This window comes from Coregonus clupeaformis, chromosome 26 (genome assembly GCF_020615455.1).
Source record: "Coregonus clupeaformis isolate EN_2021a chromosome 26, ASM2061545v1, whole genome shotgun sequence".
In the NCBI taxonomy this organism is placed as follows: domain Eukaryota; kingdom Metazoa; phylum Chordata; class Actinopteri; order Salmoniformes; family Salmonidae; genus Coregonus; species Coregonus clupeaformis.
The window spans coordinates 33,609,141-33,625,761 of record NC_059217.1 but is presented as its reverse complement, the minus strand read 5'-3'; the positions used below and the strand labels follow the sequence as shown (position 1 = coordinate 33,625,761).

Below are 16,621 nucleotides of genomic sequence, written 5' to 3'. Positions count from 1 at the left end.
GATCGTCAATTGCGATAGAGCTTTGATAACTTCCTATTTAATTAACTAAACATGGCTATTAATAATTGCATAAAAACACAAGGCTACAACAATAAATATACTGAAGTTATGCTATTTATTACATTCGTTCTCCAGCTTCAGGTGGGCTACACAAGTGCGTGTGTGCTGCTTGGTCTCCTCTCACTCACGTGACTCAGCCAATAGTGGACTAAGCATGCTGCAGTGCTCTCTCAGCCTTTTTAATTTTCATTATATTAAACACAGACCTAACATAGTGGCCAGTAGGAAGTGCCTGAACGTGTGAAATGGACACATTTGCACACAGTCAACATCACCAGACGTGTCGTCTTAAGATATATTTAATAAATTAAAACAAGGTACAAAAAAGAAACAATGTACATTTCACCCCCCCCCCACCCACTCCTCATCTCCTTCCCCTCCTCTCTCAGTGACAAACATATTCTCAGACTGTACCCTTGGGCGCAGGAAGAAGTCAACCCTGGACACTGATCTAAAGTCAGTCTTGCATCTTCAGCCCGTAATGGTTAAGACGATCCAGAGGTTAAGCTTATCCTAGATCTGTGTCTAAGGCCAACTTCTACCCAGAGCATTTTCTCACAGTGTCACACTCACAGTATTTCATAATCTCCCACCCCCCCGTACCCCAAAACACACACATGCTACATGTCTGCAGGCACCTAGTGACAGAAAGAGGGAATGGACCGAGTTGATGTAATAAGGAACCAGGAAGTACACATGGGAGCCGGCTGCACCAATCTTTTCATCTGTCCTAAATGGTACCCGATTCTCTGATCTCCATCTATTCTCATAAAGTAGTGCACGTTGGTTTCATTTCAGACACAGTCTCAGTTCCATTCACTGAGAGGAGTTCCATTTCATCTGGCGCCCCCCCCCACCCCGGTTTCGTTCTAGACAGGCAACCGGTTGGTTGATAAGACACCGGTTGCTTGTTGACAGGCACCGGTTAAGAGCAGTATGGTGTTCAGTTTGTTCTATTGGTCTATAGATCATATGGATGAGTTCATCTAGTCGTTGGTTAGGACTGGTCAGTCAATCCAGGCGATGTGGAGGTTAGTGGACTGTTTTATTGTTTTGTTCTGTGTGGCGAGCGGAGAACATTGAAGTGGAGTACTCAGGATATGTGCTGTATGTATGGGAGGACTAAGAGTGGCAAATGGGAGGACGGGGTCAGTTTTTAAAGGGGGTGGGGCCACGGGGGTTGGAGGGGGTCTGTGTGTTTGGTAGGAGAAAGTGATGTAGGTCCGATATAAGTGCACTCAATAAGTGGGGAGGCAGACATTTATTTGCACACTCACGCAAACATGCGCCCATACACACACACACACACACGGAAATGTTCAGTAATGTGACTGTTAATACGCACAACATGATTAATAGATTTGCACGATTACAGTGACTGTAGAGTCCACAGCTAGGACCCCCATCTATCCCCTCCAAACATTCATAATCTCTCCTACCTCTGTATCACTCTCTCCTCAACAAAATACATTCTAGATTCATGAGGAAACTACAGTTTTGTGACCGTGTATGTGTGATTGTATGTTTGTGTGTGTGTAGGGCATGGGCAGGAGAGCAGACTGTATAATCTTCTGCTTTAGTCTCAGTCAGTGGTTCAATCTTCGATCAATCACCTCATAATTTCCCCATAAAGGCAAATATCACATATACAAAATTAAAATGAAAGACTAGTTCACATGACGTTCCACAAAATATTTTGGCAAACGTAAGAGCATGGGGGTGCGCAAGTCAGTGTTGTACGATATACATTATGCTGTAAATATGTGTCTCTAGCCACTGAATCCTATACCGTCCTTGGTCCTTCTCTCTTCCTGTCTAGCAGCAGCAGGACTGGCACCCCGTGTTTCGTTACATAGATGTGTGTGTGTATATATATATATATTTCTTTTGGTTTTCTTTCCAAAGGTAAACTAGCTAGCTACGTACGGTAGGTACAGTACCACTATCGTCTCAGATGCTAAACAACCAGGAAACAGCAGGGAAACGGCCTTGGAGCCATGGAAGATCGTAACCGAAAGTCAGAGCAAGACAAACAGAGGGCATGCTGGGAGTTGAAGTCACAGAAAGGAAGGTGAGAGGGGGGCAGGGGGAGCAGCCTTCCTCAGACCGCTGTGGGGTGTGACAGAGCGCTGTCAATGGCAGGCCTGTATGGGGAGCTGTTTTCTGTTCTAGGGGGAGGGTCTTGTTTCAATCGTCCAATGGAAACTCCAGTGTTGAGGGGTTTGTGGGTACTGTAGTACTGTGGCGTCCGGCCTGGGGAGTCGTGGCAAGGTCAGGGGTCAGAGTCAGTATTCAGCAGCATACTCTGTCCCGTTAAGACCTCTGCAGACTAGTGTAAACTCCTTCACTATGTCCTTCACCCTCCGCTTATTCACTCGCTCTCTAGAGTACGGAGAAAGGGAGGAGAGAGGAGAGAGAGAGAAAGAGAGAGGGTCAGAAAAGCGAACAAAAGCATGTGTGTGTGTGTGTGCAGATGTGTGTGTGCATGTGTATGTCTGTCTGTCTATACGTGTGTGTGTGTGCGTGTAGTACCTGAGTATCTGTTGGGTGAAGGTGTCTTTCTGTTCTGTGGTGACCCTAGTAGAAGGGAAGCCTTGTGCCTGCAGCGCCTCTTTCAGCCACATGGTGAGCAAAGGGAAACAGTGCTTATTGAGACTGAACAGCACCTCAGCAAACTGTTCCATCAGACTACGAGATGAACCTCCACCGATTGCCTGGAGAGATAGAGAAAGAAAGGAAAGGGGGGGCAAAGACCAGTCAGTAAGGTGATATGTTTCAGTTTACAGTAGGACAGGTGAGAGACATTAGCGAGGATGTGAGTATGTAGGTTTACCTCTAGTACGGCCTGCAGCAGTAGTTTTCCGTTCTCCTGCACCACTCTGGCCACTGGGGGCACATCTGAGCAGCGGGGCAACAACTCAGTCTACGGCGCACACACACAGGGACAATCAGAACAAACACTAATATCACATCTCAACAACAAGATTCACATCTGTTAACCAACAATGGGTGTGTGTGTACTAGGGATGTGACGTTTAAACGAATTTGGGATCGTTAACATTTACAAAAAGTCCATAACCAATTGTTTTTTAAAATTAAAATCACAGTGCAGTTATCACAAAACTACCATTAACAGGTCCGATCATCATCATAAAGGCAAAAATTAAAATGTAACAAATACCTAACGCAATAATGCTGTAAGTAGGAGGAAATATGCATCTTTTAAATTATACTGGACAAAAATAAACGCAACATGTAAAGTGTTGGTCCCATGCTTCATGAGCTTTCCATATGCACAAAAAGCTTATTTCTCTCCAATTTTGTGCACAAATTTGTTTACATCACCGTAAGTGAGCATTTCTCCTTTGCCAAGATAATCCATCCACCTGACAGGTGTGGCATATCAATAAACTGATTAAACAGCATTATCATTACACAGGTGCACCTTGTGCTGGGGACAATAAAAGGCCACTTTAAAATGTGCAGTTTTGTCACAACACCATGCCACAGATGTCTCAAGTTTTGAGGGAGCATGCAATTGATACGCTGACTGCAGGAATGTCCACCAGAGCTGTTGCCAGATAATTGAATGTTAATTTCTCTACCATAAGCCGCCTCCAACGTCGTTTTAGAGAATTTGGAAGTACATCCAATCGGCCTCACAACCGCAGACCACGTGTAACCACGCCAACTCAGGATCTCCACATCTGGCTTCTTCACTTGCAGGATCATCTTCAATTGATCAATTTCAATTGACTGATTTCCTTATATGAACTGTAACTCAGTAAAATCGTTGAAATTGTTGCATGTTACGTTTATATTTTTGTTCTGTATATTTGCCACGGATATAAAGCGCGTCACACGTCATCGTTGGAAAAATTGCAAAGTGAGACAGGGAAGCGATAGCAGCGAAGTCCTGTATGGCAATACTTTGACAAGTTAAATGAGAAGCTAATGAAATACAAACTTTGCGAGGTGGAATTGAGCTACAGTGGCATTACAATGCTGAAAGGAGGCACCGTGAGACCCAACCCATTGCTGGGCAGCAGTGCGATAAGGGACTGAGTGAGAAAATCACAGAGCTGATTATAGAAATGATTGCAGTTGATATGCAGCCATTGTCAATGGTAGAGGATGTCGTCTTTAATACCCTAACGGCATATCTAGAACCAGACTACAAGATGCCATGTCGATAAACTGTGACGGACCTGATGGACGTCTATGAATCCGCCGTCATAAATCACTGCAACGAGCCATCACATGAATGAAAAGTGGGACATGAAGTCCCATGTACTGACAACTGAGGACATGGAGGAGAGGCACACAGAGAACCTAAAACGGCATTAATACCGTCGTTGCTGAGTGGGTGGGGGACAGCAGTAAGGTGAGCGCAGTCTGGTAGGGTTTCCACTATGGGGGACAGCAGTAAGGTGAGCGCAGTCTGGTAGGGTTTCCACTAGTTACCACAGCCACAAAGTCAAAATTGGCTATATCGTAAAAATGTATGAAAACAAAAATGATATTTTTGGTCTTAATTTAAGGTTAGCAGTGTGGTTAGGGTTTAGGTTAGGTTTAAAAATGACATTTTAAGAAGATACATTGTAGAAATAGGCAGACTTTAGGACTTTGTGGCTGTGGTAACTAGTGACGACCGGTAGGTAGGTAGCCAGGACTGTGGTAACTAGTGACGACCGGTAGGTAGGTAGCCAGGACTGTGGTAGACTGAACTGCATTGCTCCCTAGTGGTCATACGCAGAACCATATCTGGATTGTAATTTCAGGTCATTTTATGAAAAAAATTGACAAAATTTAAACGCTATATGAAAATGGCAGTTTAAACGTTAAGACATTTTTTTACATTTTTCACATCCCTAGTGTGTACACTCACAAAGAACAAGCAGGTAGACTTGACTGTTGGAGCCTCAGGGAATTTCAGTGACATTACTCCTACAGAGGAGAGGGAGAGGAGGGGAGGGTATTAGAAACATCCAAATACTAAATTCTATTTAAACACTAACAGTTTTGCTCTTCAGATGTTTCCAGCACAATCTCTGTGGATCTCTGAGGCACGACGATTGACAAAGTGTGTGTGTGTGTTAAGAGAAATGCAGCAACACATACAGTGGGGGAAAAAAGTATTTAGTCAGCCACCAATTGTGCAAGTTCTCCCACTTAAAAAGATCAGAGAGGCCTGTAATTTTCATTATAGGAACACGTCAACTATGACAGACAAATTGAGAATTTTTTTCCAGAAAATCACATTGTAGGATTTTTAATGAATTTATTTGCAAATTATGGTGGAAAATAAGTATTTGGTCACCTACAAACAAGCAAGATTTCTGGCTCTCACAGACCTGTAACTTCTTCAAGAGGCTCCTCTGTCCTCCACTCGTTACCTGTATTAATGGCACCTGTTTGAACTTGTTATCAGTATAAAAGACACCTGTCCACAACCTCAAACAGTCACACTCCAAACTCCACTATGGCCAAGACCAAAGAGCTGTCAAAGGACACCAGAAACAAAATTGTAGACCTGCACCAGGCTGGGAAGACTGAATCTGCAATAGGTAAGCAGCTTGGTTTGAAGAAATCAACTGTGGGAGCAATTATTAGGAAATGGAAGACATACAAGACCACTGATAATCTCCCTCGATCTGGGGCTTCACGCAAGATCTCACCCCGTGGGGTCAAAATGATCATAAGAACGGTGAGCAAAAATCCCAGAACCACACAGGGGGGACCTAGTGAATGACCTGCAGAGAGCTGGGACCAAAGTAACAAAGCCTACCATCAGTAACACACTACGCCGCCAGGGACTCAAATCCTGCAGTGCAAGACGTGTCCCCCTGCTTAAGCCAGTACATGTCCAGGCCCGTCTGAAGTTTGCTAGAGTGCATTTGGATGATCCAGAAGAGGATTGGGAGAATTTCATATGGTCAGACGAAACCAAAATATAACTTTTTGGTAAAAACTCAACTTGTTGTGTTTGGAGGACAAAGAATGCTGAGTTGCATCCAAAGAACACCATACCTACTGTGAAGCATGGGGGTGGAAACATCATGCTTTGGGGCTGTTTTTCTGCAAAGGGACCAGGACGACTGATCCGTGTAAAGGAAAGAATGAATGGGGCCATGTATCGTGAGATTTTGAGTGAAAACCTCCTTCCATCAGCAAGGGCATTGAAGATGAAACGTGGCTGGGTCTTTCAGCATGACAATGATCCCAAACACACCGCCCGGGCAACGAAGGAGTGGCTTCGTAAGAAGCATTTCAAGGTCCTGGAGTGGCCTAGCCAGTCTCCAGATCTCAACCCCATAGAAAATCTTTGGAGGGAGTTGAAAGCCTGTGTTGCCCAGCGACAGCCCCAAAACATCACTGCTCTAGAGGAGATCTGCATGGAGGAATGGGCCAAAATACCAGCAACAGTGTGTGAAAACCTTGTGAAGACTTACAGAAAACGTTTGACCTGTGTCATTGCCAACAAAGGGTATATAACAAAGTATTGAGAAACTTTTGTTATTGACCAAATACTTATTTTCCACCATAATTTGCAAATAAATTCATTAAAAATCCTACAATGTGATTTTCTGGGATTTCTTCGCTCATTTTGTCTGTCATAGTTGACGTGTACCTATGATGAAAATTACAGGCCTCTCTCATCTTTTTAAGTGGGAGAACTTGCACAATTTTGGTGGCTGACTACATACTTTTTTCCCCCACTGTACAATGAACAGTGTGTGTGTGTGCAGGAGCAAAGCAACACACACTTACCACAATGGAACACAGCTTTCACGTCAAGACTCTCAGACAAGAAGAGATCTGGCTTCCGTTTGAGGGCCTACAGTAGGAGGCAGACAGAGGCATGACACAGGGCAGGAGTCTATTCCCCTACTCCAGGGGTACAGCCCAACCCCTACCTCCCACCCCGGAAAATACTGAACACCCCACTCTCCTAGCCTCATAGACAGAACTGTGTCTGCATTAGACAACTCCTTTGTCATTGTCATGTCCAACTGTTTGCCCACAAGGTCAGGAAAAACTTCTGGCCTTAGATATGACAACAAAGCCAAATTCTGATTGTCCCCCTTCTCCCTGAGGTGTGATCTCGTTCACTCCCCCTTTGGGATTTAACAGCATTGGATTGGTATAGACAAAGTGTTTCTTACACCAATCCCAATGCTTTTAAATCCTTGAGGGGGAGTGAATGAGAATTGGGCTAAAGCAGTCATCTCCAGCAGATCAACAGTGGAGGCTACCAGGCTAGACTAATCCACTCTCCCTCTCTCTATGACAAACTACCACTTATACAGTACACAACTCTGCTCCAATGCAAACTCAGCAAGCAAACTGGAGAAAATCAAACAAAGTATTTAAAACTTAGGTCAAACTAAAGGCAATGATGGTTCTGCAGCTTTTGTCTGTATTAATTTCATTCCGATACACTATTTTTTTCTCCCTTTTTTTGGCTAGGTTGGATTGAATATGCAACATAAGTAAGTAAGGTACATGTACGGATAAATACAACTGATACTGTAATGAACTCATTCAGGATGGAGGAAGAGAGAGGGAACGAGGGAAGTGGAGAGGAGAGATGGAGATCAGCTCTATCCAAAGAGAGAAATTAAAGGAAGAAGAATGTAGAAGACAAAAACAAAAAAAAACAGAGGGCAGCCAATTCGACTGAATTAATTAATTAATGGAATATTAATTCATTTGGGCTTTGATTGGCTCTGGGCTGGAATGACATCAGAAAAGGGGTGTGGCTAGGGGATTCTAACCAGTGAGGTCACAGGGAACTACATCCCAGGGTCATGTTAAGAAGACAACCGAACATGAACATGTTTCTTATGGGACACGTTCAGGTAGTCCCTCCTTGTTTCAAAACATTCTGTCCTGTTTTATGCCTACTGGACAAGACCTTGATGAACTCTGACCCTTACTCCCTCATCAGACAAAGGTGTAGCTACTGGTTAGAGCCCTGAGTATTGAAGGAGACAGACTCCGTCCTTCAATAGCACCACCTACTGTCTATTCTCTGCCATGCCATTATGATGGGTCGCCCTCGGACCCTTAAACAAAGAACAGAAAGAGAAAGGGAAAGAGAGAACTAGAGAGAGTGTGTGAGAGAGAAAGAAAGAGAGAGAACGAGAGAGAAACCCAAAGTGAATGAAATAAGAAACCAAAAACACACCTGAGCTTGGAGTTGCATAAATGAATCAACAATATCAGGATGATCCCTGGGTCCTAAAATATAATAAAGATGAAACTTAACAAATCATAAAGAATAAAGAGAAGAATAATAATATACAAACAGCAACTCAACCGATTCAACAGTCATGTGGAAAGAAAAGAGAACAGAAAAGATCTCATTGAAATAATCACACGTGAGTAAAGAACGAACAAAGGGGAAGAGAGAGGGAGGAGGGGCGTGTGAAGCTTTGGAAGAGTCTTGGAAAAACAGTGAGCGTTTGAACAAACAGAAAACAGGCAGAGAAAGAGAAGACATGGGTTCCATTTGGAGATAAAAAGAAAGTAGTAGTAACGAGAGAAAAATAAAATACCTAAAAATAACAAAAGTGGTTTTGGAGTAGGAAACCCAGGAGGCCTCTGTTACTGTCACGCTTCAGAGAAAGGGGGCGTCAAGTCCCAAATCAACCCCTCGCCCCTACCCTCTAGGCGTGTATGGGGAGTTGGGGGATGGGGTCTAGTTTGGAGTCTAGGAACAGCGAAGGGAAGGGTGGCCTCCTAAGTGTTCACCTTTTTGCGGGGCGAGTAAGGGTCAGGGGTGCTATTGACCCAAATCAACCCCTAGCCCCAGCCATCTCCCCTAGACCCTACACCCTTGGGGCTTGCTAATAGCTCCACCGTGTAATACGATATGCAAGAATAAAACATTGTGTGGCTTACACCATCCATGTGCGTAGTGGGTAGGGGTTGATTTGGGTCAATAGCACCCCTGACCCTTACCCACCCACCAAAAATGTGAACACTTAGGAGGCCACCCTTCCCTTCGCTGTTTCTAGACTCCAAACAAGACCCCATCCCCCAACTCCCCACCTAACAGACTTTATTCAGTGGGACGCAACCCAGATAGAAATGCAATGAATAGAGCCCACACAATCCCCTGTTCTGTAAAAGAGGATGACTGTTCTACACAATACATTTCTATATGAACGTTGTTCTGCAACAACATTCTGTAATGTTTTGTAACGTTGCACCATAATGTATAAGATACTGGCCACAGAGCAACATTGAAGAACACCTGCTCAGAAAGAAATAGTTTTTTTAAAAAGAGAGCAGAGGAGAGGCAGCCAATATCAATCAAACCCAGTCAAAGCAGAAGAAGGGGGAGAACTGAAAGGGGAAAAGAGAGAGGCAGACACTATTCAGGTAAGACCCACTAGATATTATCAGCTTGAAAAACAAAACTTCCTTCTAATGCTTTTTCTTGTGTAATTCTCCATAGCAGCACAGGAGGACAGAGGATGCATCTCAACAGTCTAAAGTGGCTTCCTCTCCTTATCTCCTCCCCTTCATCTGCACTCATCTAAAAACACAGGGCAGGTGAAAGCAATATGGTGCAATAGGTGCTTTCAACTGTCCAGCTCCAAGGAGAGGAGACGAGGACTTTAGACTATTGAGATGCAGCCATCATAGTTTCCCCTTGTGCTATGGAAGCCATGTTCATTCTCCACGTTCCTTGTTCTCCTGTTCTCAGGTGAAAGCAGGAGTGTGTGTAAGTTTGCCTGTCAATCAAAATCACCCAAAACAAGAACAGACAGATCACCCCCCTCCCTCTCCCCTGCAGGACCCCCTACCTTGCTGGAAGATGGAGAGTGTTACTGAGGTAACCAGCTCAAATAGAGCCTTGATGGGTGGGAAGTGGTCCGTCTCACTGGCAAATATATGGACCATCTGTCAAACAAAACCACAGACTGTTTCACACCGGTCAAGGTGTTGGTGTGAAAGAGTGTGTGTGTGCCTCTGAACGTATGCATGTGAGTGTGTATTGTGTATGCGAGTGTGCTCAAGCGTGTGTGTGTGTACCTGTCGTGTGAGGTCCAGTGCTGAGGCCTGTGGTATGGTACTGTACATCTGTCCTAGCATCTCACTGAGCTGAGACACCATGGGGGCAAAGTCATGGAGCAGAGTCTTCACCGACTTCTCAAAGATAGCACACACCGCCTGGGAGGAAGGCGGGAGAGAGAGGGGAGGGCAGGGAGAAGGGGGGGGGATAGTGAAATGAGTGTTTATTTTCAGCTGGTTCAGGTTGGATTTTTTAATGCTTCATGAATGTGCAGATCATTTATTAAAACTGTTGAGTCAACGCGTCACTTTTTTTTGTGTGTGTTTGTGTCTCACCTCCACCACCTGAGAGTCATTGAGCCACTTGCTGAGGACCGTCTGAATGAGAGCAAAGACCTGCTGTAGGACCACCACCACCTAGAACACACACAGGTTAGTTTGACAGCACTAGCTAAATGAGTAACAAATGAGGAAAACTGGATGAACTTTCCCTTTAAAAGAGCTTGTGTGTGGCTGGCTGAGTGCTGCTGATGATAATGATGATGACGAAGATGAAGGTGCATCTCACCGGGTTAGGCCCTGGTGGGGGCGGGGCAGGTTTGACAGGGGGAGCAGTGCTCTCTCCTGATTCGTCCTCCTGTTTGCTAATGTCCAGCGTAGTGAAGAGATTGGACAACAGACCTAGGATGTGGATTATCGCTAGTTTATTGGACGGGTTGGGCTGGAGAGAGGGATGGAGGGAGGGAAAGAGGGAGCGAGAGTAAGTCAATAGCTTTAGGAAGCCAGACTGAAACAAGATTTGCCATCACTAATTTTCTATCTGTTTGTTTTTCGTGAATGAGTTAACGAGTGAAGCAAAAAGAAAGCCAGTGAAAGAGAGGGATGAAGAAGTGAAAGACAGATCAGTGAAAGACAGAAGTTTGGGTGCGTCAGTCAGTTGATGGCTTCATTTATCTGCAGATTTCACTCACTCACACACACACACACAGGCTCTCTCCAGGGTGACAACACTAATTAAAGCTTCGTTAGCAACCATTTAATCACTGCTCGGTATCCATGACAACTGAGCTGTGGAGTACAAGGGAGGAGTCATGTGGCTGGGCTGACTACCCTTCTCTTAACGAGCAAACTGTGACGCTGCTACTGAACACACAAACAAATTTGAGATAGGTATGTTCAACTTGGATTTATGCCTTAATCATTCAGAGCGCACAGTATTTAAGTCAGAATACCACCCTAAATGCATAAAAACAGACAACGCTTGTAGCTAATTATATAGTGGAGGTGCAGTTTCACCTCTTGCCTTAGGGTGCCAGTGTTTGTTAGGCTGCACAGACAACCTGATTCCATAGTATGATGTCATGGCTATACGTCAGACAGACAGACAGACAGACAGAGAGAGAGAGAGAGAGAGCGAGCGAGAGGTAGAGAGAGTGAGAGAGAGAAAGAGATGAAACTCTTCATTTGAACTGCCATCTCTGTTCACCCAGACACTCAGGTCTCTGCAGACTCCAGAACAGTAGATCAGGGGAGAAAGACTAATTCAACACTGATAATGTCACGTCCCTATTTTTAGCTCCTATAAGGCCCGGATTCATTAGACCTGACATTTAATGAAGAAAGAATCTGGTGTGTGTGTTATGGCCCTGTGATTCAGTATCCCATTGTGTAGTAATGAAGCCAATCTGGTCCCACAGAGAAATGTTCAACTGCAGTGGAGCCACACAGATACAACACCTGTTCATATGGACACAGTCCAACAGGGAGAGGGGGAAGAAAGAAAGAGAGCGAGAGAGTGTGTGTGTGTGTGTGTGTACGCGCTAGTGTGTGTGTTAGTGTGTGGTGCATCCATGCAGACACACAGTCTGTTCATATGGCCGCAGTCCAACAGAGAGAGGAAAATATGTCACTATAACACTGTTACCATAGTGTGTGTCTATGTGTGTCTGTGTACCGTCTCATCAGCTAGTTTCTCAAGTTGTTGGATGTAGGGAGTGATGAGAGAGTGCAGGTTCCTCAGTATCTCCTCCACAGGCAGAGCAGACAGCAGGAAGCCCAAGGCCTGCATCAGCCACATACACTGACTGGTCTGGAGATGGAGAGGAAGGGAAGAGGGAGGGAGGGAGGAAGAGAGAGGGAGGGGAGCAGGAAGAAAAGCGAGAGGGAGGGGAGCAGGAAGAAAAGCGAGAGGAAGAGGAGAGAACATTGTTACACATTTCCAGGACTTTTGAAAGACTGACTCCTTGTGTAAGTGGTCTTTGCTAGCTACCAATAATCAGTCTTGTCACCAGCTCTAACCTTGTTGTCATGACTGAATGGGCTGACTGATTCTATGGTCGGATGTACTCCCTGTGCTTGTATTGAATATGCTCATTGTTTGCATGTACCAAATGCACAGGCAATAACGTTTTTAAAAGTTTGACTCTGTCCCTGACTTAAACTATAAATTATTATCCAGGATGTTGTATACAGTAGAGTGGGTCCAGTGAGTTGGGACATTGGGGTTATGGCTTGCATTATTTCCAGACAGGACGGGGACTGACCTTGTGAATCTGCTTGATCAGCACCTCCTGTGAAGAAGAGAGGATAGCAGAAGCATAAGTAGAATAATATTATATTGACTTAAATGTAAATGTAAAAACATGATATATGGTACACACACACACACGCGTACGTACACGTGATACAGCCACTATATTGGAGGCATAGGGTGGCAGGTCGTATTTGCACTCTCGGCAGATCTTCTTGAGTGTGGAGACAGAGGAGATGGAGAGGTCTGGGTTCCCCAAGGCCTGGAGTACCAGAGGTAGAACACTACTCAACATCACCGGGTGGTCCGCCAACCACTCGGCTAGAGCTCCTACAGGGAGGGAGGAGAAGAAGAATACAGTGGATGAAAATATTTAACACTTTATGCTACAGGAGACTGAAGCAAAGGAGACTGATGCTTTTCCTGTTTTCCTGTCCAATTTGTTTAAATTTTTTCCCCTTGTTATTTCCCTGGATGAACAAAACACAACAAAATCACAGGTATGACTGTATTAATACCTATCGTGAACATGTATGAGCGTATCAGTACCTACCGATAGTGAACATGACGGTGTCGGCCAGTTGGACGTTGTTGATGTTGATTCTGGGGATGAGTCCGATCAGGCCTGGGATGACATCAGAGTAGTTGACATCTATCGTCTCCGCTATCGACTGGAACCCATATAGCAACGCTTCTGTATGCTGGAGGAGACAATAAAAGGCCTCAGACAGCGTGTTCAGTGTGTGTGTGTGTGTTCAATGCGTGTTTATGTGTGTACCGTACCTGCCATGACAAGGCTTGTTCTGTGTTGGTCAGTATTCGTCCTAGTTTCTCATAAAGGTTACTGAGCAGCTCAGCTCCTAGCATCTCATACACATACATCAGAGTGTCTGAGATATCCACCCTGGAATACACACAAAAGTGTTAAGTCTTATAATATAGAAGTGTAATGCATATCACCAACAGGAGGCAAGGTTTTGTTATAGAGGTGGAACAATCAATACTATGGTAGAAAAGTGGTGTGCCACAAGGTTCAGTTTTGGGTCCGCTGCTTTTGTCTATTTTCGTAAATTAGTTAATATGCAAAAAACTTGTGTTTACACCTCAAATCAAGTGAAATAGAAGGCACCATTTAACTGGCACCACTAACAGCAGGGCATCATTTTATAATGTGCTGTTAGTAATGTGCTTCTGAGCATCTGATGATCTGTGACTCAGACAAACATTGTCATCCATCAGACATTTGTGCCCTCTCAGCTGCCACTTCACTTCCAGGCTGTTACAATCACAAACACACCCACCAATAGACCTGTCAGCATATTGCATTTAGCTCTCTCCCACACACAGCCCTGCACTCACCCACACAACCCCACCCACACTCTTGTACCTGTAGATCCTGAACTGTTCCTTCTCATCCGAGGACCATGATGCGTACTCCTGGTCAGAGGGGAACTGGGCTTTATGTAGCAGAACATCCACCAGCTGGAAATACACTGGTCTATACACCTGCAGATACACCGCCTGTCTCTCGGAGTCAAACGACATGATGTCATCCTGGAGAGAGAGCGAGTGTGTACTGTTAAGTGGTGTTATTCTGAACAGGGTAGTTGGGTTTATGGTGTAACGTTAGTGTCCTGGGTTAAAGTGTAGGGGTCTGGGTTACAGTGTAGGGTGCATACCTGTAGTGTGTACCAGAAGGTGAGTGTGAGGGAGCTGGTAGTCTCGTTGACTGGGTAGTGTCCTGGTATCCCAGTGCAGAACATGATAATGTTGACCAATGCGAGAAAGCTCTGCCAGTGCTCAACCTGCTCCAACAGAGCCCTGGGGGGGGGAAAGAAAGAAAGAAAGAAAGAGAGAGAAAGAAAGAAAGAAAGAAAGAAAGAAAGAAAGAAAGAAAGAAAGAGAGAGAGAAAGAGAGAAAGAAAGAAAGAGAGAAAGAAAGAAAGAAAGAAAGAAGAAAGAGAGAAAGAAAGAAAGAAAGAAAGAGAGAGAGAGAAAGAAAGAAAGAGAGAAAGAAAGAAAGAGAGAGAGAGAGAGAGAGAGAGAGAGAGAGAGAGAGAGAGAGAGAGAGAGAGAGAGAGAGAGAGAGAGAGAGAGAGAGAGAGAGAGAGAGAGAGAGAGAGAGAGAGAGAGAGAGAGAGAGAGAAAGAAAGAAAGAAAGAAAGAAAGAAAGAAAGAAAGAAAGAAAGAAAGAAAGAAAGGAGAGAAAGAGAGAGAGAGAGAAACGGACACAGAGCCAGGAAAACTAGGTCAGTGCTCAGGGAGAGTGAGGTGAGGTGGGACAGGCAGGGATGTTTCTCTAGATAGAGTGTGACAGGTGAAGGGTTCAGACTGGAGCCATTGACATACACAGTGAGACATGAGGCCTCCGGAGACAGAAACACACAATAACTAACAAACAGCTTGTTTACTAGGTTGGGCCTGAGCTTGAAACTGAACACATCATCTGATCGGATTATTTGTTGATTGGTTTGTGAGAATGAACCCAGAAGCATCAATGTCATCACCAAGAGTGTGAGGAGGGGAAGTGAAAGGATTGATTGATTGATGATTTAGAGGGGACAGTGCATGCACATGCACACGCACTTGGAGTGGTTTTCGCCCAGTGCGACAGCGATGCGACAGATTCCGTGTGACGTCTCCATGTCTCCGTTCTGGACGGCCTCTCTTAGCTGCTCCTGCAGGGACAAGACCTGGGTCACCAGCTTCAGCAGCGTGTTCACATATCTACACACACACACACACACACACAAAGACACAGGGAGACATAAAGAGATGGGTTAGTTCACATACTAGGGGGAAAATCTCTACTCAAACCCCCACACACACATAACTCTCACTTTTCACCAGCTTCATCTCTCCATTGCTTTGTTCCATTTCTCAATTTCTCTTGGAGGTTTCAATTACTCTGGTCTGTTCTTCCTGCTGTCTCAGCCCTTTCTAATACATCTATTATCTTTCTCTCTGGAAGCACAAACACACCATCTCTCATTTAGACACACAGACCCATTTAATCATCCCACATCTATCCGTCTGTTTCCGTTGTCTGCATTATACATGTTCACACACACGCTGGGTAATATCACTCTCTCTCCCCCTCCATCTCTCCAAGGTATTTTAGGGTCGTTCATTGTGAAACTGGAACAGTAATGTCGATTAAATGTTGTTATTTTACCCACTAAGAGGGAAATAGAGATTGGCTGGAGGTCGGACACAATGTAAACAGAATACAGAAGCAACACCCCTTCGCATGTATGTATGCACACACACACCCCTCACCCCCTGTTCTGCTATTCTGATTAAGCTCAAACTGCCTCTCTTACCTTACAATTGACACTATGTGTGATGCAGGTGTGTGTGTGTGTGTGTGTGTGTGTTCACAGATCCGGCCAACCTTCCAGTATCATTGGTTCTGGCTTCTGAATATTTACAGTGCCTTCATAAAGTATTCACACCCCTTGACTTTTTCCACATTTTGTTGTGTTACAGCCTGAATTTAAAATGGATTAAATTGAGATGTTGTGTCACTGATCTACACACAATACCCCATAATGTCAAAGTGGAATTTTGTTTGTAAAACATTTTTGTTCCATAACCCCTTTGTTATAGAAAGCCAAAATAAGGTCAGGTGTAAAAATGTTCTTAACAAATTGCATAATGAGTTGCATGGACACATTCTGTGTTCAATAGTGGTTAACATGATTTTTGAATGACTACCCAATCTGTGAACCCCCACACTGTGGTCCCTCAAGCACAGATTCAACCACAAAGACAAGAGGTTGTTCAATGCCTCGCAAAGAAGGGCACCGATTCGTAGATGTGTAAAAAAAAAAAAAAAGAAGACGCTGAATATCCCGTTGAGCGTGGTGAAGTTATTAATTACGCTTTGGATGGTGTATCAATACACCCAGTCACTACAAAGATACAGGTGTCCTTCCTAACTCAGTTGTCGGAGAGGAAGGAAACTGCTCAGGGATTTCACCATGAGGCCAATTAGACTTGTCA

The 16,621-nt window shown here is 44.5% G+C and overlaps 1 protein-coding gene across 2 annotated transcripts in view; it reads right to left on the bottom strand.

Annotated features, from left to right (window-relative positions):
• Positions 1-423: 423 nt before the first annotated feature.
• The window catches only part of LOC121540207 (importin-13-like), a 40,795-nt gene continuing 24,597 nt past the window's right edge, over positions 424-16,621 (bottom strand). Inside the window, exons 6-23 of one of the 2 annotated variants that reach the window (XM_041848895.2) lie at positions 15,203-15,343; positions 14,296-14,437; positions 14,004-14,170; positions 13,400-13,520; positions 13,170-13,317; positions 12,765-12,946; positions 12,630-12,656; positions 12,041-12,175; positions 10,655-10,807; positions 10,423-10,503; positions 10,108-10,245; positions 9,879-9,975; positions 8,252-8,304; positions 6,832-6,898; positions 4,949-5,007; positions 2,894-2,983; positions 2,593-2,774; positions 424-2,442 (exon numbers count right to left, since the gene is read on the bottom strand). In XM_041848895.2, coding sequence (XP_041704829.1) covers positions 2,346-2,442; positions 2,593-2,774; positions 2,894-2,983; positions 4,949-5,007; positions 6,832-6,898; positions 8,252-8,304; positions 9,879-9,975; positions 10,108-10,245; positions 10,423-10,503; positions 10,655-10,807; positions 12,041-12,175; positions 12,630-12,656; positions 12,765-12,946; positions 13,170-13,317; positions 13,400-13,520; positions 14,004-14,170; positions 14,296-14,437; positions 15,203-15,343 — 2,080 coding nt within the window. In that variant the 3' untranslated portion in view covers positions 424-2,345. Of the gene's footprint in view, positions 2,443-2,592; positions 2,775-2,893; positions 2,984-4,948; positions 5,008-6,831; positions 6,899-8,251; positions 8,305-9,878; positions 9,976-10,107; positions 10,246-10,422; positions 10,504-10,654; positions 10,808-12,040; positions 12,176-12,629; positions 12,657-12,764; positions 12,947-13,169; positions 13,318-13,399; positions 13,521-14,003; positions 14,171-14,295; positions 14,438-15,202; positions 15,344-16,621 lie in introns of those variants that run through there. The other variant, XM_045207823.1, reaches the window with a different exon arrangement.